We start from the raw sequence: 24,622 nt of genomic DNA on the forward strand, positions 1-24,622 counted from the left end.
GAAAATACAGTTTGTACAGTATAAAAACCATTACGCCTACCTATGGAGACCGTAAACCACAAATACAAGTATGTGTGTGTGTGTGTGTGTGTGTGTAAAAAAAAAAATTTCCTGGAATGACCAATCCACTGAAACAAGTTGAAATTAGTTGAAACTATTATGATCACTAGTGCAAAACTAACTACTTTTAATAAACAACTAGAAGCATGACATCGTTGTATTTCTTGCGTTGGCCTAATGTTGTGTTTTGTGTATGAGTGCTTTGGCAGCAGTCATAGTATTAACCATCATCAAAGGGATAAAGAGATTTCAGGTGTCAGAACAGGACACCCAACAATATTCAGCATTCAGTCAGCGTAATCCTATTAATTTCTCTTTCACTCGCTCTTTATAGGCAAAAGAAGAGGAAATGTATTTAACACTATACACTCTTTCACAAGGGAAGTTAAGATCAGGCTAGTGTGAGGTAAGAAGTGTCCAAATGAAAAACACATTTCAACACAAAGAGAAAAACAAAAATAAGCACTTGATGAACATCCACAAGACACAATGACCACATGACTTCACAGATCAGTTAAAAACTCAAATCTTTATTTTTCGCATGTATCTTTTGCAATTTCAACTCTTAATTTTTGTCTATTTAAGCAAAGCATGAAGCAGCAAAACATCTACAGACCGCATGTGATGAAATGTACTATTTAATTGCCTTCATTTACTTGGAATTTTCTGCTTTAACTCTTCTTTATACATCTTCACTTTATATATAATTGTCAAAAGGGTATTTTGGTATTGTCAGGTTTTGCATTAACAGTTTCCAGCGTTTTAAGAGGTTACTGGTTTTTACCTCAAATTTTTGGGTAACTTGATGACTCCATTTAACGATATAATGATGTAACAATGTTACATTGCAATTATGATGATGTATTCCCTTTGGCTGATGATAATCAAGGACAGTTAGCACTCATGTGCACATGAGCACTCATTATAAACAATTACACCTGGTCTTTTAGGCTGTGGCTGGCTTTTCTTCATCTGGCTGTGTGCCCGGGGTCGTAGCGGATGCGTCGCCCACCTGAGCGAACTGGAGGAGCTTCTTCACCTTTTCTTTAGTCTCCAGCAATGTCTCCTTCACTCCCTTCTCCAGGATGTATCCCTCTGTCTCGATCTCCACATTCTCCTGTCCAATCACACCCTCCATTGCAGTCTGCAGATAGCGCAGACTCACCAGAATGGTCATCTGAAGGCCGAAGAGATATAGAGATCAGAGTTACATTTACATTTAGTCATTTAGCAGACGCGTTTATCCAAAGCGACTTACAAATGAGGGCAATAAAAGCAGTCAAAACTAACAAAAGAGCAACAATATATAAGTGCAAATGTTGAAAAAAAGAGTTCAAGCTCCTTTAAGACATTTTCCTCATGCTTTCCCAAATGCCTCTTCCTAAAGTAATGGGTCAACCCAAAATTAAAATTCTGTCATTTATACACCCTCATTGTCATTGTGAACCTGTTTGAATTTCTGTCTTCGGCGCAACACTAAAGATGATATGCTGAAGAACACTGGGGTCCAAAACAGCATCGGACTCTATTAACATTCATTGTATGGACAACGAAACGCTGAGACATTTTAAAATATATATATTATTTTGTGTCCCACAAAAGAAAGAAAGTCATACAGGTTTATGAAGTCATAAATAGTAACCGAATTTGCATTTTTGGTTTTCATCCTTTACAAAACATTTTATTCCCTTGTATTATAACCACACTGTATTATAACATTTATGGGGCCGGAACAACAACAAACTGCACTGGAATTTGTGAAGTAACAACTGATAGTATGCCACATTAAATATCACACTTTGTAGATAGCAACACAAATCTAGTTTTATTTCCTGGTTCTGGCAGCATTGATTTGTTGTCTATTGAATTAGTATATGAGATGCAATTAATCATGCAGTTAGTGTTACAAAAGCTGTGACTGTTATAAAAGCTGAGAGCGTGATGTGGTTTTGGGTGAAAGTTATGTTAATGCTCAAATAATGAATATTGACACCTTTGAGTTCACAACCATACTGCCAGCCATTCCGGAAGCATGTCGATATTAACTGAGTGATGAGTATGTGAACAGTTCAATGTATTGAGCACATTAGATTATACAATGTGTTATTCAAGGTTTAAAATCATGTGGTTATTTGGGGGAGTCCTCACAAAACATTCATGATGATCCTCTGAGGCAGCTGACACATATTAAGCCTAAAAAACATATGTAATGTAAACATGTTTTAATGTTGGATTGTTCATTTACTGTAATATTTAGTACCTCAATCTTAAAGGATATGCATGTAATCATTTTTCTATTTGTCTATTTATACCTTTTTAAAAACATTATTTTGTAGGAATACTGTATTCCATTAGGTGACTAAACATTGCATAAATTACACACTTCATCTGTAAGATCATCCAACAGAGCTGTTCTTTTATATCAGTTTGTAGGCTAAGTTGCCATGTGTTTTGCACTTTATGAGTAAAATAAGTTCTGTAGGTATCTAAATTTGAAGAGCATGTCATGCATTGTTGTTCAACATAAATTACAACATACATTTTTAAGCTGTTGCTTACTAGTCATTAAAGCCATTAATCAGCTCATACCTGGAGAAGGAAATCAAATAGAACACAAGGGCCGATGGTGTTCATTAAACCCATGTAGTAGCTGACAAGGGCCTGGCGGCAACCTTGGTTATACAGGTTCAGCTCTTCAGTCTGGTACTCGTAGTTGTAATGGGCAGAGTTGTCCAGGAGACTGTACTGGATGCAGGGCCGGGGGGAGGCAGGGTTACAGCAGCTGAATGGGACCCCATCCAACAGATATCGGCCGTCTACGTTACTCCTCACACGACTGTGTCGGCAAAATGGAATGGACAGAAACATAAGACTATATATAATGCAGTTATGAGAATAATATTCCTAGTTTTGTTACACCATTGATTCTGCAACTGTCTGTATTGACTTTCTGATCAATCCATCATGCTCATTTGGTGATGACATCCTGTTTCAGAACATGACATTTTAAATTCTGCTTCACCTTGGAAGCTCCAAAAGAAAGTATTTTGGAATGTTTTACTTATTTAAAAAAACTTGCAGTGTGTTGACTAACCACTGAGACCTTTGATTAATTCCCTTATGGAAAAAAAACACTGGCCTTCATTCAGGAGAGAGTGCAGGAGTGTGAGTTTATCTATGATTTTTGGACTCACTCTTTCACTTCTTTGGATGTGAAGTCCAGGTAGCGGCTGCTGATCCACTGCACCTCAAACCAGTCCCTGTAGTTAGTATTACCACAGCACTGGAACTCAATCTGTAAACGATCAATAATCTCCTTCTGGAAGCAACGGCCTGGTGTGTCTGTATCCTGCAGAGATATGGAACATCAGATACCTACTTAAAAGTTCATTAAGAGAAATATGTATGACTTGAAATCCTGCAATTCAATTCAATATCAAATTCTTTCTATTCTTTTTTTTTTTACTTTAGTGCATTATGCTGTCCTGCCTTTGGAAATATTTGTTTGAGTTAAGTATTGTCTAGAATACAAATGTATAATATATAAATATATATATATATATATATATATATATTGTAAGAAAGTATAGTCTGCCTCGACCAAACTTCCACTCCAATTAAACTATTCTCCTTTCTCTACAAAGAGCTTAATTATCATAGAGATAATTCTTTCAATATGAAGCGGGAAGATGAACGTAATAGAGTATAAAATGTTTGAGCTTAGGATGTTCGTGGTTCATTCTGACTCCGTTGAACCCAAGGTACTACATGTACTTTGTCACTGCTATGCTGCAATAAACATCTTCATCGAGATCTTCATCGTCTTCATCATTTTTTCTTACAATATATAAAAAATATATATATATAGTATTTCAACAATTTGCAAAAAGTGATTTGCATTTGAAATTCAGAAATTTCTTGTTATTTTATTTCACTCAGGAAATGTGCAAAATATGTCCTCCACTTGTAAAATAAAATAACAAACAAGAAATTTCTGAATTTTAAATGTGAATCACAGCTAAATTTTTGAAGTAATAAAAAAATTTAACTAACCTATATACTGTGTGTGTGTATATATATATATATAATTCTATAGTATGTGTGTGTATGTATGTATCTATATATGCATATGTACGTGCTTTGCCTAAATTACTAAATTAAGTTCAACTGACAGCTGATTGCTGTTAAATAATTTTTCTGCCCCACTTTGCTCTTTTTGTCTTTCTCTCACCAACCTTGTAGAATTGGATGCCGTTCTTCAGCCCAATCTTCAGAGACTCCTCCAGGCTGGGCTGCAGGGCAAAGCTCAGAATCATGGCCACCAGCAGCAGGGAGGTGATGAAGACAGAGAAGCAGAAGAACGGAGGAAGAAATGTCTTCCAGCGTGGGAAACGGGAGGTGTCCAGTGAGTCCTGGCAGACTTTACCAGCACAGATGTTGATGCCCACTGATGCTAACCCCACTGCCATCAGCAGATTTGGCACAATGTGGATGTCCATACTGTGCATTACCTATATAGAGTAAGAAGGGTTGAATATTTGTTTTTTCTCCTGTTTTTTTTTTCTTTCTTTTTTACAGGCATTTAATCAGGCCCAGACTAATGTTTACTTTCTTTGAATCGTAAATTAATCCAGTATAAGAAAAAAGGTTCTCTTACTGTTAACATTTCATTTATGCATTTGGCATACTTTTATCCAAAGTGACATACATTGCATGGTACACATTTACATTTGAACAGTTCTTGCTTTCCCTGGGAATCAAACCCATAGTGTTGCTAGCACCGTACTCTACTCTCTGAGCTAACCATTAAGCAACTTCAATTCTTCCTGCATCTGCTTATAGCCTACAGACATGACCGAAAGTTTTAGGTTAGCTATTGTTGTATTATATACTGTAGATCTTATAATTATCCTGCACCTGTTGAACAGAAGCATTGTGTGACTTTTTTATCCTTCATTTCTTCCCACAATGCTCTTTTTAGTCATTATCAGGTTTCCTTGTGAGGTTTATTGACTTCATTTTAGATACAAGCTCAGGTGGTACACACTACAGGACATTATCTGAGTGCCAGTCCTCAGATTATGTGAGATTATTCCTCGCATCAAGACAAAGCTTAGGCCTTTTACACTGGTGTTGACAATATAAAGGGTAAATGAAAGTAGTACTTGTTATAGTATAGTAAATATAGTAGTAATTTATTCATTGTGTCCAGTAAATAATATCTGCAAACCATTAAGTAAATATTACTTAGTAAAACATTTGTTTACTGTACAAAACACAGAGCATTTCTAAAAACTGTTAAGCATGACTGTTATGCAATGCATTTCTGATTCTGTTTATCCTTTCACATATTTTATAGATCCTAATGGACAATAATGGCAGACACACTGCTCACTGCAATTCATTATGTTTCCATTTATGTTTTTGGCAAACAAGCATGTATCTAGGGAAGCATTAGTACATCACATTCTTTACTTTCATGTGCTTTTTAATTAAGAAAAGTTTCATTACCTCTGATCTGCGATGTAGCTCAGTTTTGAGGAAGACCCCTATAGCAAAGGTGATGGCTCCAGAGAACATGGCCACCCATGAAAGCAGCCAGAGACCCTGGGCCAGACGCACCCTCTTTTGGAAGGGGAACTTTATTTTTAACAACACCATGCTGCTTAAGAAGAAGTGTAGGATAGAGGAGAGAGAGAAGTTTAGATTGCAGAAGAGGAATTTAATAGAGGTCATGCAGTATCAGTATCCAGCACAGCAAATAATCAGTCATTCTCAGGTAAATTCCCATAGTTTCATCAGGTTCTGTTAGTTCTAACAACAATAATGTTGTGCAATCCAGTATCACTCGGAAATCACCTTCAAAATACTTTCAATATAACTAATACAAGGGCGTGGGACAAAACATGGTTTTGATGTTAAATTAAAATGACATTTTAGGTTGTCCCCAAGATCATCTGATTTTAGTAGAAGAAAAATGATTCATTACCTTCAAGAATGTTTGAGTGCCCTTTCTTTCAGACCCTGAGCCTTCAATATGCCTCCTACAGTTTGGCAGCCATTTTGACTAGGTCTTAAAAATATGATATAGAGTATTATGTCTTGAGTGTCATAATCTCCTGTCATGTCTGATCCTATTAGATCAATTTCACCAATGGGAATCCAGGCCAGTGTCCTCTAAGCAAACCTGCCCTTGGTCAACAAGTCCAGACGAGTGCCAGAAGGAGGGGTTTGATGCAAAGTGTGCCATTTAATGGACTGAGAAACCATGAAAAGAATGGAGAAGAAAACAGGCATAACAGAATATGAAGCATTTTAACACTGTGCATGAGCCTCAGTGTATAAGGCAGGGTCAGAAATAAATGAAGACTCATAAATGAGGACACGGTTCAGGGCAAAAACACACTAACAGTGATAAAAATGCCCCAGATATTAAAAATATAGTAGCAAAATTGCCAACACATTTTATATATTTCAAAATTTTAGGATATATATGATATGATATATGATATGATATGATATGATATATGATATATGATATATGATATATGATATGATATGATATGATATGATATGATATGATATGACATGACACCGTGGACCTCTTAATCCACTGTGGCTATGCAGAATATAGATGCTGTATAATATATAACCAGGAATGGGTCGTGTGAAATATAACAAAGCAGTATTAATTGTCTTATGATATACTGAGCATGTGATGTTTGTTTAATTTTAACTTGAAATCAGTTGAAGTAATTGTATGATAATTGGATGTCCCACTGTGTTTTATATGGATATAAAGACACCCCTAAGAGAGATATTAACCATTCTCAAATGTAGAGCAAACTTGCACACAAGACTTTATTAATACATTTAGAATAAAAATACAAGGATATTCTATAATAAATATATATGGCTATATGGCTTATTTGATTTCTAGCAAAACTATAACTTGTATTCTATACATATAGTTACACATATAGATTTCGCAAAAACAAGAATTCAAACTTCCCTAATTCCTTAATTTATACAATAAATAACCACATGAACATTGTCTCAGTTCATTGACACATTTCACAGAAGTGCTATTCACTCTCCAGTTTAATTTGTAATTTTATACAGGCAGACATCGAGCACTCGAAGACAGAAGAAAGTGCCATACTTTTCCAAAACAAATTGACAGTAATTTTGGTTAGCAATAAAATAATATGAATATTGAATTATATTATTTTATTGCTAACCTTAAATATTTCACAATATGCAGGGCAAAAAGTGCAAACATGTACAAAAACACTAATATGGAGGATGCCTTTTGCAAATGCACTGAACTACAAATGAAAACAGGAAACCAGAAAACTAAAAGTTTTAATGGATATAGCACAAAACCAGATGGTATATACATGAGCAATATCACTCGAGTACGAGAGCGATACCGGCTCTATATCAGCATGGCTGTGATTAGGCCAGAGGCACGAGGCCGCAGGCAACCCCATCAGAGCCACAGTTAGCTGCATCCTTGCTGCAATATTGGTAATGGGAGACGTTATTGAGGTTTTTATCCAGTTCAGTTTACCAAAAAGATGTAAAATTAAATGTTACTGCTTTCCTTCTGTTAGTTCTGCTTCTAAACTATCTTTCCCTTCACCATCATGCGCTGGAGGAGGAATCTGGTTTAAAAACTCATTCAGCATCCTATGAGCTGTAAGACAGCTGACATCAGTGGGCTCTTTCCCCACAGTGATGGTTCCCTCTCCACCTGTCTTTCTGCTGAACCTCATCTCATCTAAATTATATGGGTTTGGGGGAATTAAGTAGATATCTGTGTTCATGGCTAATTGATGCACTTGATGACTTGGGGCCTTTGTATCTGCCTTTGTTTTGTGGATTGGCACATCATCACCAAAAGAAAAAGGAAGTTGTGAGTCACTTCCTTTAGCCAAGAGTTGCCCTGGCCCTGCCCATGGAACATGATCATGTTTCCATGGCAGAAAGGCTGTGGCAGGCTGTTGTCTGGCACCTGAACATGTGTGTCCAGTCTGTGGCCATTCAAAAACGTCCTCTTTTCCACCAGATGGTTGGTTGTTTGTGACCTCCTGTGCCCTCTCTGATTGGTCAAAATCAGGTTGCCGTGGAGATGTTTGAGGACATAAGAAGTGCTCCAGTGCTTCCTGAGAGTCAAAGTGATTTTTCAACAACTCTATAATGAATGAGGGAACCTAAAGAGAGAAAGATGTTAACCTTTAACATTTTGTTTTTTTTTCAACAGGTGAATTGTGTTTTCTTTTTTTTTAATGTTTAAACAACTATGCAGACACAACTGTAAATAAACCTGCTGGCTAGCTATAGCATAAGCATTGTTGAATTTTAATTTTTATATATTGAAGTTTATATATTGCCCCCTCTTCGCTCAGGGCAGAAATTATGTCATGACAATGCTGATTGGCTGGCAACTATCCTGCGCTGTGATATCAAAAGCAGAAGAGCCCTCTAAAAAGCAAGCCGCACTGGTAAAACATCTACTATACTACAATAAAATATCATAGGTTAATAATATGTATAACATTATAGACGTACATATGAGCTGTTTAGTGGGGAATTGACTAGTTTGTGCAAAAAATAGAAGACAAGGGGGGCATCTGTTTGCTGTATCCGTCTGCGGGTGCACTTACATTGATGTTTTCCAAAGAGCTGATGGTCTTCTGAGCAGTATCCAGCTGTTTAGTCAGATCTGCGACTCTCTGCATGAGGAACTTCCTCTCTGAGTCCAAGCTGTCTACCTGTCAGAATAAGGTTAAAAAAATATTGCTTAGATGTATTATCAGTGATGATAGATAGCACTACAGAAATTTCAGCTGATGTGAATTTGCATTTTCAAAGAGGCCAGCTCAAGGCCAAGCAGGTGCTTTAATCGGTAAGCCATAAGGCCTGACAAGAGTACCATCATATTTGACAGGTATGCACTTTATGTTTAAGAAAAAAAAAAAATCTTTGTCTTTTGTGGAAAGTGCCTCCTACACTTGTGTTAATCTTACCACAGATTTGAGTTTCTGCTCCAAGACACTGTTTGCCTGCTGAGAAACAGAATAGCTTTCCTGAAGCCTGCAAATGATACATAACAGAGAATGAGAGATGGGTGCTATCATTTCATGAACTAAAAACGTTTGTTTTTCACAGTAGTATGTATGGAGTTTCAATGCTGACCTTCTGTATTTCTCTTTGAAGCTGACTAACTCTGTCTTGGTACACTGCAATTCTGCCTCCATGTTCTCAATGCATGCCACCGTCTGCAACAGGTTCTCATGTAGCTCTTTGTTGTACTCCTCCAGCATCCTGCAATATATTACAGATCAGTGTGTTTATCTGTCTTTGTCAGGAGGTAAACTGCTGTGGAACTCAGTATCATAAATCATTCGCAAAGAAAAATATCATGACTCTGCTCTGACTGTGTACTGGACAGATGAACAGAGACAGATGAAAATAGAAGCAATCGATGTAGCTCAGGCTGGATGGCAGAGTTTAGGAAACCAAGCAGAGTATAATGGAGGAAAGCTCTGGAATAAGAGCAAAATCAATAGTTTGAAATAACCAATCAGAAAAAGGGGGGAAAACACTTACTGAACTCTGTCCACGGAACCAGATGAATCCTAGGGGCAAGAGAGAAGAGAGAGGGGGTGAAACAGTGAATAGAGGACAGAACAGAACAGAAAATAGAAAATTGATTTTTGAAGTGATATGTTCCAGGGAAGACCATTGATTGATGACTCATCTGGTTCAATTGTTTTAATCAACAGATATGGACACAATACACATTGAAGGGTATCCCTCGTGCTTCCAGCATTAGAGGTTAAACCATTTCTATCACTTTTATTTTAATTATCCCTTCATTTTTTATCTTTCTGCTCTGTGCTAGAATAACACATATATTTATTACAACTTACTAGAGAGAATCAGATGTTGAGTGCATTCTTCAGTATCAACCATTCACTTCTGTTACCCAAGTGTTTGTGAGGGGGGAAAATGGTCAAACAAATATGTTTGTTTAATTTATGGAATAAATTACACTACTGCTCAAATGTTATTCAGAAATCATTCCAATTTGCTGATTTGGTGCTCAAGAAACATTTCTTATTATTAAAACATGTTGCGTTGCTTAATATTTTTGTGGAAATAAAAGATTCTTTGAAGAAGAAAATGTTCAAAATAACAGCATTTATTTAAAGTAGAATATTTTGTAAAAACATCTTTACTGTCACTTTTGATCAATTTAATGCAATTAATTTCTTTTCAAAAAAATCTTGTCGACTTTGAAATTTTTAATGGTTGTTTAAATTTATCAATAATTACAAAAAAAAAACAATTTGGTTAAGTAGTTCATGCTGATTAGCTTTATTTTTCATTTTTGTATTGATTTTTAATTGTATAAATTGTATAAATAAATTGTTTTTCATATTTTTTTTAATCATAGATTTTGACTTTGGTGTTTATCAAATGTTTATTGCTAAATAAAACATCTATCAATTTCACAATCAATTCAAATCTCAAACAGGGTTGCAATAATTCCAAACCTCATATAAAATGATTGGAATACAAAACAGTACATTAAATATTTTTATGTATTTATTTATTTATTTTAATGTTTTCTAAAAACATTTTAAGCTTCTGGCCCTATTTTAAACCAAACATTATGTTAAACATGAAAAAAAAAAAGCCAAACTTTGGGAAACAAAGAATTGCTTTTTTGGTCTTGTGATGAACTCACCCTGTGTGGTTTGGACTGCCTTCTGTGTCCCATGTGTTTGGGTCTGTCACTTTTCTCTGAACTAGCACCGGTGGATGATTTACTCGACTGAGACTCTGACTCCAGCCCTGCGGCTCGCAAAGGTGGCGGTGATCCCTTCTCCTGCTTAGTATGAAAGTGTCTGGAGGGGCCATGACTACTTTGATGTCGCCCTTTGTGTTTCGAGAGGTTGGTGGGGATAGTTTCTGGGCTGGTGCTGGTACCATCAGTGAGCATCTGAGAATATTGCCTGTGGTGCTGTTTACCTGAAGCAGCCCCTTGTCTTTCAGCTTTAGAAGGGTGGTGGGGCGGCGGTGGAGGACTGGTCAGGTTTCGGTTGTGGTATTTGCTCGGTCTCTTATGTGATCGAGAAAGTGAGCTTGAATTGTTTTTTCCTGAATCAGGTCTCTCAGTTCTGATGGGCTGCTGTTTTGGTGATGGCACAAAGCTCTCCTGCTTGCCGCTGCGGTTCTTGCGCTCTTCATTGGGAGATTTTGGTGGCGTTGATGTGTTTACACCAAAAGAGCTAAGAGCACAGGGACTGATAACCTGCTTGGTGATCTCGTCCAGAAATGCAGAGAACTGTAGCTTCCCTTTCACAAAGTTATCCCTCGCAGCTTCCATTGGGATCTGCTTGGATGTTCCTGTGACGTGCACCCTGGTGGAGAGCACCTCCATAGACTTTGCTTTCCTGAAGTTTCCTTCTTTCTGTCCCTCATATTTGTTTTTCAGAATACCTTTGCTGGGCAGCTGAATAGATGAAACAGCCTTCTTGGGAACCACCCTGCCACCTAGAGTGTTGTCATTATTGCCACCAAAGGCTAGGCTTTGTCCCAGGCTTGCAGTCTTGTAAAGTGGCCCATGATCAATGGAGTGAGATGCTTCTGAGTAATCATGTTTGTGCTTGTTTTGTTGAAGGCCCTCCTCGCTTTTGCTATGGAGTTTTGGCATCCGATGTTCATGCTGAGAACCAGGCAGCAGTTCGACGACATTTTCAAGGCTGTGGCGGTGCCTCTGATCTCTGTGATCAAAATCAAAGTCCTCGGATTCTCTGTTATGGCTTTTCCTTCGAACCTCAGGGATGTTGGAGCAGGACAGGGAATGCTGGGGTTTGTGCATGAGATACGTCTCATCATCCAGGCTGGGCTCTGAGGTCCAAGATGCAGATGAAGAAGAGGAGGAGGACAGGCTGGAGGAAGACCTTTTAGAGAAGCTGTGATGGTCTCCAGAAATTTTAGGGTTTGCGGTATGATAAAAGTGATGTTGGTTGTCGTGGTGATGGTGAGTATGTTTATCACTGTGTTTTCCATGACCGCTTGAAGAGCTGTGACTGATTTAAAAGGGGGTTACATAAGGAAATGAAATGAATAATAATGAAAATAATGACAATATGTGATCTGTTGTTATATCTTGTTATATACTGACTCATTTACACAATAGCAGTAGGGAGATTTACATTGTGTTGAATAATAATTTCTCAGTTATCTCAGAAAAATTGCAATATGCAAGACATAAAGCCATAAATTGGGTGGGAATGTAATACATATTGATATTTTTGTTTTTTCTGTTACAGGCCACAATGTACAATTTTCCTACCATACTAAGACATATTGTTTCAATTAATCATAATTGCAGTAAGTATAGAAAATTAGGAGGATAGAATATTGAAGGTTGTTATCTTTTTTTATTATTATTAAACAAATGCATTAATTGGTTTGTTGTGTTCATATCCTACTATATATATATATATATATATAATTAATATTAATAATTAAGGCTCTAATTAGAGCTTTAATTAAAACTCTAATCTCTCTGTTATGATTGTCTCATAGATCTATAATTGTATTTAATTTAAAGCAGGGGTCTTCAAAGTTTTTCAGGGTAAGGACCCCTTAGGCGACAGAGACATGGAGCAGGGACCCCCAATACAAAATGTGTCGAGCAGAGCTACATATTAAGCATATAGTGTTCGATATTAATAGAAAGTAGGGGTGCAACGGTTCTCGGTAAAAAAAATAATCGAACCGTACCGTTCGGCATACACTAGGACCGCGGTTCAACTTAAATCTGACAATGCATCTGTAATATGGTTTGTTAGAGTTCGGCTAATGCATGTTTCTGTTGATGGATACAAATTCTGGCTTCCCAATACATTACAACAAGAGCGATGAGAGAGAGAAAAAAACAATACGTGGACAAACCAGTCACTCTTTAATCAATACGAGTGCTTTATGCTGGAATTCTCAGAACACGCGCAAATATTAAGCTCTCTGTGAAGTATTGTTTTTGAATGGACAAATTCACACAAAAATTATGTCAAAATGCCCGTCTTGGTGAGTATCCTAGCAGACATAGTCGTAAAGTATCAGTGCGTTCTCTTAAAGTGACAGCACTTTCTTAATGTTAATCAAACAGCAACAACACGGAAATCTCTCACTGCTCTTGATTGAATAACTTTTGTAACTTTAATAAGGATTCATCTTTAATTTATACAGTCAAATATGCAATGTTATTTTACATTTGATTTATTCAATTTCTGTACCTAAAAACTATGTTAGACCTACCTAAAAAAACTGAAAAGCACTGTTTATTTTATTTGTATTATGTGCCACCAGGCCTAAAAACTAAGCATAAATATTGAAAGGCATTTGCATCTGCTGCCCCTGAAACATATTTCTATTATATTTATTACATAAACATATTTATATTATATTTATATTACCTTTAAGTAGTTTTAGAAGTCAAAAACATTTTAAACTGAATTGTTGTCATCTCTGTAGTTTGAAATTTATGTGACTTTTGTTCCATTATAAGGTTTTATGGTACTATTTTGGCCAGGTTTGAAAAGATTTTAAACTCAAGGGACTAACCTGGTAAAATAAAGGTTTAATGATAAAAAAAGAGTAAGACTAAATTTCACCTGAACACATATCAATTGTTTAATATTTCTGGCCAAATAAATTATTAAAATTAATATTATATTTAATATTTAATATTTATATACTATTATAGAGTAGTATTTATAAATTTAGCTGTTTTCATTCTAATTTTAGTTTTAGTAGTTCTATTATATGTGACCCTGGAGCACAAAACCAGTCTTAAGTCGCTGGGGTATATTTGTAGCAATAGTCAAAAATACATTGTATGGGTCAAAATTATCGATTTTTCTTTTATGCCAAAAATCATTAGGATATTGAGTAAAGATCATGTTCCATGAAGATATTTTGTAAATTTCCTACTGTAAATATATCAAAACTTAATTTTTGATTACTAATAGGCTTCGCTAAGAACTTCATTTGGACAACTTTAAAGGCAATTTTCTCAATATTTTGATTTTTTTTTGCACCCTCAGATTCCAGATATTCAAATAGTTGTATCTCGGCCAAATATTGTCCTATCCTAACAAACCACACATCAATGGAAAGCGTATATTTATTCAGCATTCAGATGATGTATAAATCTCAATTTTAAAAAATTGACCCTTATGACTGGTTTTGTGGTCCAGGGTCACATATGCTTTTGTCATATTCAGTGTTTTTTTTTTTTTTTCATTTAGCTTTATTTTTATTTCAGGTTAATTTAAAGAAATTTTAATTTTAAAAATCTCAAACTCATTTTATTTCAGTTATTTTGTTTTATTTAGCTTGAATGAAAAATTGTAATAGTTAATTTTACATATCCTCCAGAGAAAGTTTAAACACATACCTGTGTGATCCATGGTGGTGATAATGATGGTTGTGAGGATGCTGTTGAGGTATGGGATGGTAATGTTTGTATATTTTCACCTCATCCTCTGAGGAGCCATGCACAGGTGTGAAGTATCTTTCCATCTCATACACTTGCTACACTATCAGTATTTAGCTTCGTTACTCTGTTGATGCCTCCCTTGCAATTCCTGAAAATGATTTTTTTAGCTCTGATTTGGGCATGTGATCCTTGTAGCTTTTTGGGGTCTGTTTAAAATTTGTTTTGAAAGTTCCAGTAATCTGAAGAATGAATGATCTTCTGAAGAAATATATTCAAAAGTGCATCCTTTCACAAGCAGATGTTTCTTCACCAGGCTCGAGCAGCTGAGTGAAACAGGTCTAATGCTGCCAGGACTTTCTGTCACCCAATACCCATCTGATTCTGATGTAATGACTCCACATTGAGGTCAGTGAAAACACGGGGGGAGAACACAGCTGGAACACAATCGATCAGGCTGTGGTCATGGACATTGATGGAATGGACATTGCATGACATATAGGCTATTTGGGTCACGTACACAAAATGGTGTGAATGAAATTCATAAGGCTACTCAGTTACATCACAATGGATTTATTGGATGACATTTATTTATATTTAATGGCATAGACAAATTGTTCCTTTTCATATGACATCCATGTCACATCCTATCACCTACTTAAATTTTAAACAACATGCTATATTTTTCTTTATAATGCATAAGTGTAGTTGACATGGACATTTTGTTAATTTATATGACTTCATAAATTCATTGAAAAGGCGAAAAAATTTAAAAACAAAAGAAATTATGACTATTTACAGCACATAAAATACACATTTGCCCTTATACAGTCAGATGTTAACCTAAAATCTTGATGTTGCTTGCACCAACTACCCATAAAACATATATACATCAGTCACCTTCCATTTGTGATGTTCAAAACACATGGAATCTGATATTTAAAGACTGATTAAAAAATAAAGACTAATACATCAACTCACTGGCTGAAGGTTTTCATTCAGGTCATGACAGATAGGATTTATTCACGGGCAAATGGACTTTACTTTAAGAATGTTACGTGATTAGTGTGAGGTCGGTGCCATCTAGTGGTTAACTTTCAAATGAAAACCCAGGCCCAAAATATGCAGATCTTTCCACACTTTTCCATTCGTCACATTAAGATCTTCTTTATTTTAATACGTTTTTTACACACCATGTTGTGACGCAAAATGACACGATGAAATAAAACGAGACAATGTTATATTAGCAGTAGGTTGGAAAGTTACTGTATGATAATGGCGAATCTGCGAAGTCATTTCAAAAGCTGTCGCACCAATGACCGAGAATTAATCATTGCGTTGCGTAAATCTTTAGGAATGAAAAACAAATTGTATCATTTACATCAATTTTGGAGATTAAATACTGTAATTTAACTTTGATGATCCCTGAAACCTAAACCCAAAACGATTGTGTTTATTTAGCGCAGTGTAATATAAACCCGTTTAACAGATTATGCTTACTAACTGAGCACTGAAAGCTTCGTCACTAAACAGGTTTCTACCGGCCCATTACATGATGAATGTTTAGACATAAACAGGCAGTCCACTGGTATTTCGTGTTTTTAAGTGCATTTGTGTTGCCCATCCCCCTTGTCCCGATGTGAACGTCAGCACAAATACCAGAGAGGAGACGTGCTGGAGGTCTCGTTTGCCCCGCACCCACTCTTTCAGTGTGGTAAAGAAACGAGCTCCTTCAGCATACCCACTGTAGCGTCACAGCGAATTCAGTTTAAATGTACCTTTATTCATTTAATCGGAAGCGGTTTACAAGTGAGAAAAGTACCGCACAAGTACAGCACTAGGTCAAAACAAAAACAATGGACAGGATCTCTCATTTGTCATGATGGGCCATTTATTTAACCTTCTAAAGTATAATGTATATTTCTTGACCTCCAAAAAAGCTGGGTTGTTTTCGCATAACTTTCCATCTGGATTAAACTAGAACATTCTGGCATTTAGTTGATCTATCGTCTTTTTTAAGCCAAAACTGTTACACGCATGCGCATTGGGGCACTGCAGTAGAATGAAAAGAAGATCCGTGCACTAAAACCGGTTTTAGCCGGATTGAAAGATGGGGCTTGTGTTATCTGTGTTGTATTCCTCCGCACTGCGCTTCTGACGTAACTGTTGTTGTTTGAAAAGTACATTTGTGATGAATCACCCTGCGTTTCTGGGCAGCTGTGACCAATGATCAAATAGAAATGGAAAATGGTGGGGGAATTCCTTTTAGAAAACTTTCCATGTCATCTGCTTTTAAATTTGGTGAACGTTTGCTTTCTAATTCGACTTTGTGTTTTATATGAGGTGTTTACACAATGTATCATTAAACCATGATATTTTGTTTTTTAATTACATGCACAATTTCACTTATAACAGTATTCATGAATGTTGATAGCAACATATATTTGGTGGGTCTGTATATCTCTGAAACAACTCTAAAAATAGCATTCAAAATTCTTTTGAGAGGAACTGTTTTTTATCACACGGCGGAAGGAGCTGAAACCGACCGCCTCACTGAGGTCTATAAAAACCGTGGCAACAAGAAAGCGCGTCACGACGGGACGGGACGGGACGGGACGGGACGGGACGGGGTGAGGCGCAAAGGAAGGCAGGGAGGGTTGGTCGATCTGGTGATGTGATTTCGTTTTATACTATTTTACTTTTTTGACGATAATTTAGAGGCACTCTTCTTTGTCAACTTTTTTCGCTTTCAAGCTTATACTTTGTTACAGTTGACTATACTAAGGCTTTCTACTAATTACATTTAGCGTGAAGAAGATTTAATGAAAGCTTTTTTTATACGTTAAAAGTGCATTTTTGACGAAATAATCGACTAGACTTTTTCTAATAGGAAAGACAAACTATGAAATAAGTAATTTTATGTAATAGAACGTTATGCTGATTTTACTACTAGCTAATGTTTAACCAGCTGAATAATAGCTTAAACAAAGCACAGCTATGACCATGTTATCCTATTTTATTAAGCTAGTTTTAAATATATTCTTCTTTCAACGAGATTTTTATGAAGTGACTTGACTTAAAAAGCTTTTTTTCGATACTTGCTTTCTCATTCTTAATGTTAGCAACGCTTTTACAAAATGGCGGTCGCGACGGCAAGCAGATACATGATAGCGAGGGCGAAACATAGACCATAAAAAAAGGGGCGAACAAATCTACAACAAGCCTACAGTAGATTTTATTAAAAAAAAGCTTATGTTTCTTTTGTCTGCAAACTATAACATAACCGCTTACTGCTAAGATAAACACGGGACAGTCAGAAAATTTGTCTTTTTATTTATTTTTGAAGCCTTTGGAGAAGCCCGTCTCGTTGCTTTTATTAGGAAGAAACTATTTAACATCAAGTGAGTTCATACTTGGGAAGAAATGGACTATGATTATAGTCGCGGCTTATTTGTTTCTGAAGATTTTTATTGATTTTTATTTTTTTTACGTAAAACCAGTATTTCGACCATCAATTTATAAGTCTAAAACATTATAATCAGCTACTATGACGCACTTCTGCGTGCTTGAACGACCCACCTAAGTTACATGATCGCTTTTATGGACTGAGTCACATGTTGCGTAACAGCTGTGAAATGGGAGCTTAGCTTGTTTTTCATGATCCTAAAATATCAGCAGAAGACTGAAGTACGGAGTAAAGGAGAAATGGACTGAGTTTAATTTATCCAGTAACGACCTAGCGCTTAGATGACAACGGATGGAAGAAAAGATCCACAGCAAAGGCCAGGACCAGGGAGAATCAGGACGAGATGGCGAGCCAGGCAGGACCAGAGGGGAACCAGGGGAGGATCAGAGGGCACAGAGCAGGGCGAAAATCAGCGACAGCAGCAGTGTCCAGATGGGGGAGCCAGATCCACAAGGCAGATTAGCGTCAGAACAACTTTCGCCACCAGAGGGAGCTCAGCTGGTCTAGATCAGAGCAAGCCAAAGATGAATGTCCCAACAACAGCAGCAGAGAAGGAAAGAGGGCTCACAAGCAGAGAGTATCAGGGGTCTTCGCCATAGCAAAGTCATGAAGAGGGCATTTGGTTTGTATGGGTAGAGGTATCCTGTGTAATATTGAAGTCATTTCAGTAGTTTGCATTCCAGAACACTTTTGCTCGCGAAGTTCTGTTCTTTCCTTTTCAGGCGTGGTGAGTGACAGTGTTTGAAATTCCGATGCGTCATCTTTCCTGTTGTTGGCCAAGTCTGATGAATGGCGTTAGTGTGCTGTGGAGATGACCATCCTTAATCGACCACGCCTCCGCTACGTTTTGGCTATAGGCCCGTGGAAAAGTCGTCCCCTTATCCGCTTAAATCCATTAGGTCTGTCCTGAGAAGCAATCTACATGCGAAGGGTTTTTCGGAGTTGAAGTTCCCCTGCGTCCCTACACGGCACAACTACCTCTACTGCCACCGCCGCTGCGTCAGTCCGACATATGATGCCAGGGCAGCTGCGTATTGCCTGCCGGTAAAAATTGACGAGTTCATGCATGAATTTTAATGATATATTAAAGCAACAGCGCTTTTATTTTGAGTAGTGGCTTAATGTTATTGCACAGTGTTTTGGGGGTTTGGGAGGGGCAAATGCGTTTCTCGAGTTCTCTTTCCCACAGGCCCTGGTCACATTAGGCGATAGAACGAAAAGGGATTCCAGGATGTTGTGTGGACCCTTTTAAAGTCAAATTGTTGACTCCTCTGTAACGATTCTTGCAAAGCTACAAGGAAAGCCTCTACTTTGATTGCATTTAGGAAGGTACCTCATTGAATTTAAGTCGTGTTTGGAATTGTGAACCATATACTTGCATAAATATTTTCCAGTATTTAATGTCTGGGATTGTCATGGGCAATGGGGTGGGAGGGGTGTGGGCCGTTAACCCAAATCTTTTCCTAGACTTTGCAGCTTGTGAAAGCGGCTTTATTTAAGGGTGGGAGTGGCTTGAATAGCGCTGTATGGGGGAAGGAACCACCAGTGTGTCTGCCAGTGGATGAGTGGCCCTGTTACAAGCCTTCCATGGCAGCTAGACCAGCGTTTACATCTTTGGTAACGCGGCATGGGTTCAAATGCTTCCATTTATTTAACACATCATGATGGCACTCTTTTGTCTCATTATTGAATGGTGTATCGATATTGGTTGTATGTATTGATATTGTTTATGGGGTTTGTGTATTTTGGGGGGGATTGCTTAATTTTGACTCTTACAGATTGTAACAAACCCTCAAAGAACAAAGCTGGTGGTCCAACCAATATTTCCCCCCCCCCTTAAGGAGCAAAACTACTAGAGGCCAAGATGCTTTTAACGTTTTCTAATGGCAAGTAATGGGGTATTCATGTAAATGGCATTCATTTGCTTTCGTCTGTCATTGTATTGTACTTGAATACAATTTCATGGCTAAGTGTCTATGCAGTAATTGTATTAGTTGCTTATTGTTTGGTTAAATTTTTGTATTTTGAAGAGCGGGGATGTGTAGGCTTTCTCTTCCTCCCCCTTTGCATTTTTCAGTGTGCAGTGTCCCTGAATGCTTTCAACTGAAGATGTCATCCTAACATTGTATGTAAAGATTTGCTTTCGCATCGATCAACTTCTGCCTCTTTTGGTCACGTAAGGTCACTAAGCAAGCCCATTTGTTCCTAACCTTATTCCATTAATAGTCTGTTACAATTGTTAAGATGTGTGGTCGAGCACTTATTACAAATTAGCTTTGTAATTTGTATGTAAGTGTACATTCTGTAACTGTTCCCATTTTCAGTTAATAAATGCATAGCTTGTTGTGATTTGAAATATTTTGGTATGCATTTTGTTTCTTGGGGTATGTCTGGGGCTTTCTTTGGTATTTCTCTGTGCTTTTTCAGGTGTGAGTGTAAAGCTTGGCGCTTTTTGTAGAGCTTGGATGCCAGGGCTTGATGTCGACTCTGTTCAAGGTGGAGAGGCAGATCAGTCCAGTCCTACAACTGTACTCCGGTCGAAGGAAGAAAGGCAAAATAAACAAATTTAACTTGAAGATACGCTTTATGCATTAAATTGTAGTCTCTTATACATAAGCCTACCATTTTAATATCCGATTCTTGTAGACTTTGTTTTTACTTGGATATTGGGCTGTTTTGTAAGGGTGGACAGAGGGGGTCTTTTGTTTTTGCAATTTTTGGTCTTGCAGAATTTTACGAAGCCTCGTGCAGAATGCCACTTCATCCGGTTCCACTGAATACTTCGGCAGGCAGGACAATTCGTTGTGCTACAGAAGATTTTAAACTACTAAACTTTTAAAATGTTTAATTACCCAGCCACTGCTCTGTGCAACTGTGCAGGGTGAAAAGGTTGCTTTACAAATGTATAGCAATAGTCTATTCAGCTGTTGCACAAATGTGCTCTTAACTCCAAATTTAGAGTGGCTGGGAAAAGCTGTGCAACTGTGCAGCTTTATTTGGCGTTGGCTGTATAACCGAAAGTTATCTGGAAAAGATGTGTTTGGGGTGGGGAGGGCTTTGCACTTTTCTTTCTCTTCTGCAGAAATCTCATCGGCCAACTGTGTGGTGAAAGTTACATGATGTCGTCCTGTGGAGTCTGTAGTTACCAGGTGTCTGAATCTTTAAACTTGATTGTAGAATCCTCGTGCAACATTTTGTAATCTTCAGTAACATCAATCACCAATGCTTCAGAAGCTACAATTTTTTTTTTTTTTGTGCTTTATGCACTTTAAGTTTCTTTTACATCTCTTAACTCCTTAGTATTGAAGTCGGTGTGGTGGAAGTGTTTGTGTGTAGAAGCTCTTTGTTTCAGATTACCCGTCTTGTCCCCCGCCTTCTCAACTGCATCTGAATGCGAGGCTGTCTGAGAGCAGTTGCCCTGGTGAATGTCTTCACTTGAATGAATGGCGATCAAATCCTGCTACCATGCGCTTGAGAGCTTTGTCCAAACCTCGGAAGCCCTTCACTGAAGTCCCTTTGTGTGTCTGCGCGTCTTTCCCTTTCCCTTTTTTTTTTTTTTTTTTTTTTTTTTTTTTATATACAGATGCTACATTTTTCTACCCAATAAAATATTTTAAAGCTTGACATCCTTAAAAAAAAATGTATACTCAATATAGAAATTCTCATGGCTTTTTAGGATTATTGATTTCCATGACTTTTCCAGCTTTAGAAATCCCAGACAATCAACTAGTTTTTAGTCGTGATAACGTTTTTTTTGTTTGTTTTGTTTACTCCCAAATAGGAATTTCTCAGAATTTTCGATCCAATAAAATATTTTAGAGCTTGATATAACTAAAAAAAAACAAGTATATTCAATATAAATTCCACAACTTTTTGAGCTCTAAAAATCATAATCTGCTTAGGGAGCAAAATTGTCTTGTCGTCTGGGAGAGCTCTAACCGCCTGATGAAACATCCAGTCGCTCTGATCAACCTCGTTCGTCATATTTTGCTGCTAATTGAGCATCGCTCTGCTGCTATCTGCTGAGTTAAGTACATGTAGTTGATCTTAATCTTATGTGTGGGTAGAACAAACATTCACTTTTTCATAAATATGCATGCACGTAACACTTGCACTAAAATTTCAATCAAATCCAATGTTAGTGTTTGGAATTTGGGAGGGGTGGGGCAACACTTTCTCTCTTTTCAGGTATGCTGTTGTGATTCTTCTAAAATTGAGACTGGGCCATAACATGGGAGTGGATGGATGTGCTTGCATCAAAGCAATTGTGTAACAAGTATTTGCAATGGATTGTAAATTGATTTAAATTGTATTGGGATGGGGAGGGAGGAGGGATGTGGGCTTGTAAACGTTTTGCTCTGTTTTTTTTTCATTGCAGCTGTAGACTTGCTAAAACTTTACTCTGAAGAATTGGGTGTAAAGCGTCACTGGCTGGAGATAAGTTTATTTTTTTTTAGTGTACTTTTGCCTTTTTAAAGATTATGAAAAATGAAAATAGTTCGGGGAGTCTGTGGGGGGGAACGGAAAAACCCTGCGAGCATCTGTCTAGTTACAGGAATGGTGATTCACAAAGGCAGGATTTTGTTCTGGCCATGTTGGCGGGATTTCGAGACCTGGACCATTGTTTGGTGGTAATTGACGTTTGAATTACATTGGTTATGACACTTTTGGGTTGGGCGGGGTGGGGGGCTCTAAACTCTTCTCTTTGTGTTTCAGCTTTTAAATGGGAACAAGTCACACCTGAATGCAAGTGCAGCCTTGTTCAAGACCTCGCTGGTCAGAGATTTGATCTTCCAAGTAGAAGCATATGAAAATGAGTTACTTCAATAGTAGCAATGGCATTTTGGATGTTTTGAAGAGTTTATCCGGGGATTGGGGGCGATACCTGCATTCTTTGTGTAGTTTCAGGGTAAAGAAGAAGAGCCGTAGAAGACCCGAGTATTGTAGAGCAGCAGGTTTGAGGTTTTTCTTTTCCTGAGGGAATAATCTTAGGATTGTTCCTTCAGGTTTTGCTTTTTTAACCTCATAAGAAAAAAAGCAAAAGACTCCGGTGGAGGCACTCCTGATTCTCAGGATGGGGTTCAATTCCCTGCGGCGTCTTTGCTTTCTAACCTCTGCTCAAGTTATACTCTTTAGTGTACCCTAAGTGTAGTTCATTTTTAATAATTTTGTTTTTTTCTTATTTTGATGATGGTACTTATTTCAATGAGTCTAAAATTGATGTCAAATTTGTTTATACTTCTGAAATAAAGAGTTTTGCTAATGGCCCAATGTCACCTTTGATTTTGTACATGCAAGTTCATATCAGTACTTAAGGAATCCAAATTCATTGCTTCCTAAAGTTTCATTTTATATTGTTATTAAATGCAGTTGAACTGTATGGTATTTCTGAAATCCTGCATTAATTCAATTGTCAGTTTACAGCTACTAGAATTGTGTATGTACCTCATTAGTCTTAGGATGTAACTAGAAAGGGTTTTTCCTCTGCCAGCAGTTCTCCAGGGTCCGTGTATTGTTGGCTTATTGTATAGTTGCACAATTTTATGACCTGATGAATTGTTTCAAATGGTCCACCGAATTGGCATCACATTGCTTGAAGTCTCAAAACTGAACCTTCAGCTGTCAGGTTTTAATAAATGCATGGATGAGTTTGTTTTATTATGCCACCTGTTTTTTTTTTATTTCAGTAAATAATTGTTGGATTCACTTTTGTATGGTCATTTGTGTATAAGCTCATAATACAGATCCACATAGCTGAAAACGATGTTAGTACTCGTGTTTATCATTAATTGGAAATTGGCTATTTTTAAACTGAACCTTCAGCTGTCAGGTTTTAATAAATGCATGGATGAGTTTGTTTTATTATGCCACCTGTTTTTTTTTTATTTCAGTAAATAATTGTTGGATTCACTTTTGTATGGTCATTTGTGTATAAGCTCATAATACAGATCCACATAGCTGAAAACGATGTTAGTACTCGTGTTTATCATTAATTGGAAATTGGCTATTTTTGACTTTCTGAGCCACTTCTTTCCAAAGTTGATGTCACAAAATGTGGGTAAACTCATCCACTTGGGAGTGATGATTGGCCAGGGTATTTATATTATATCAGGGTATTGATATACAGTGGGGAAAATAATTATTTGATCCCCTACTGATTTTGTAAGTTTGCCCACTTACAAATAAATGAAGGGTCTATAATTTTTATGGTAGGTTTAGTTTAATGGATAGAGAGAATATCAAGCAAAAAATCCAGAAAAAAAAAACTGTTCAAAGGTTCTAAATTGATTTGCGTTTCAGTGAGTCAAATAAGTATTTGATCCCCAAGCAAAACTTGGTGGAGAAACTTGTTGGCAAGCACAGAGGTAAGACGTGTCTTGTAGTTGGTCACCAGGTTTGCACACATCTCAGGAGGGATTTTGTTCCACTCCTCTTTAAAGATTCTCTCTAAATCCTTAAGGTTTCTTGGCAACTCAAAGTTTCAGCTCACTCCACAGATTTTCTATAGAATTAAGGTCTGGGGACTGGCTAGGCCACTCCATGACCTTAATGTGCTTCTTTTTGAGCCACTCCTT

At 37.2% G+C, this 24,622-nt stretch overlaps 2 protein-coding genes and 1 long non-coding RNA gene across 5 annotated transcripts; all 3 read right to left on the reverse strand.

Annotated features, from left to right (window-relative positions):
* Positions 1–570: 570 nt before the first annotated feature.
* rom1b (retinal outer segment membrane protein 1b) lies at positions 571–6,151 on the reverse strand. Of its 3 annotated transcripts, none has more exons than XM_016554176.1 (6): positions 6,050–6,151; positions 5,572–5,722; positions 4,296–4,571; positions 3,255–3,409; positions 2,650–2,896; positions 571–1,237 (listed from the first exon to the last, which is right to left on the reverse strand). In XM_016554176.1, the coding sequence occupies exons 2-6, from the start codon at positions 5,719–5,721 to the stop codon at positions 1,007–1,009; spliced, it is 1,059 nt and encodes a 352-aa protein (XP_016409662.1). In that variant the 5' UTR covers position 5,722; positions 6,050–6,151; the 3' UTR covers positions 571–1,006. The 3 variants fall into 3 exon arrangements, with proteins under 3 accessions (XP_016409662.1, XP_016409668.1, XP_016409671.1); XM_016554182.1 differs by having other exon boundaries at positions 5,572–5,725; positions 6,050–6,145; XM_016554185.1 differs by lacking the exon at positions 5,572–5,722 and having other exon boundaries at positions 6,050–6,143.
* Positions 6,152–7,555: 1,404 nt separating this feature from the next.
* Positions 7,556–15,314, reverse strand: LOC107741460 (uncharacterized). Its single transcript, XM_016554194.1, has 7 exons — positions 14,543–15,314; positions 10,820–12,167; positions 9,676–9,704; positions 9,262–9,390; positions 9,093–9,159; positions 8,730–8,837; positions 7,556–8,276 (listed from the first exon to the last, which is right to left on the reverse strand). Exons 1-7 carry the CDS (start codon positions 14,665–14,667, stop codon positions 7,656–7,658), a joined length of 2,427 nt encoding a protein of 808 aa, XP_016409680.1. The 5' UTR covers positions 14,668–15,314; the 3' UTR covers positions 7,556–7,655.
* A 7,103-nt stretch (positions 15,315–22,417) lies between these two features.
* Positions 22,418–24,021, reverse strand: LOC107741468 (uncharacterized). Its single transcript, XR_001640204.1, has 2 exons — positions 23,865–24,021; positions 22,418–23,660 (listed from the first exon to the last, which is right to left on the reverse strand). It is a non-coding gene; the product is annotated as an uncharacterized LOC107741468 (long non-coding RNA).
* Positions 24,022–24,622: the final 601 nt, after the last annotated feature.

The sequence above is a fragment of the Sinocyclocheilus rhinocerous genome, unplaced genomic scaffold, assembly GCF_001515625.1.
Source record: "Sinocyclocheilus rhinocerous isolate Xijiao unplaced genomic scaffold, SAMN03320098_v1.1 scaffold431, whole genome shotgun sequence".
NCBI lineage: Eukaryota > Metazoa > Chordata > Actinopteri > Cypriniformes > Cyprinidae > Sinocyclocheilus > Sinocyclocheilus rhinocerous.

Coding starts and splice junctions, on each gene's coding strand:
- rom1b (XM_016554176.1), bottom strand. CDS start 5,721: ATGGTGTTGTTAAAAATAAAGTTCCCCTTCCAAAAGAGGGTGCGTCTG. Junction 3,410..4,295: donor ACGGCATCCAATTCTACAAG/GTTGGTGAGAGA, acceptor ATATCTCTGCAG/GATACAGACACACCAGGCCG. Junction 2,897..3,254: donor ACATCCAAAGAAGTGAAAGA/GTGAGTCCAAAA, acceptor TTGCCGACACAG/TCGTGTGAGGAGTAACGTAG.
- LOC107741460 (XM_016554194.1), bottom strand. CDS start 14,667: ATGGAAAGATACTTCACACCTGTGCATGGCTCCTCAGAGGATGAGGTG. Junction 9,391..9,675: donor GGTTCCGTGGACAGAGTTCA/GTAAGTGTTTTC, acceptor AATATATTGCAG/GATGCTGGAGGAGTACAACA. Junction 8,838..9,092: donor AGCAGAAACTCAAATCTGTG/GTAAGATTAACA, acceptor TTATTCTGACAG/GTAGACAGCTTGGACTCAGA.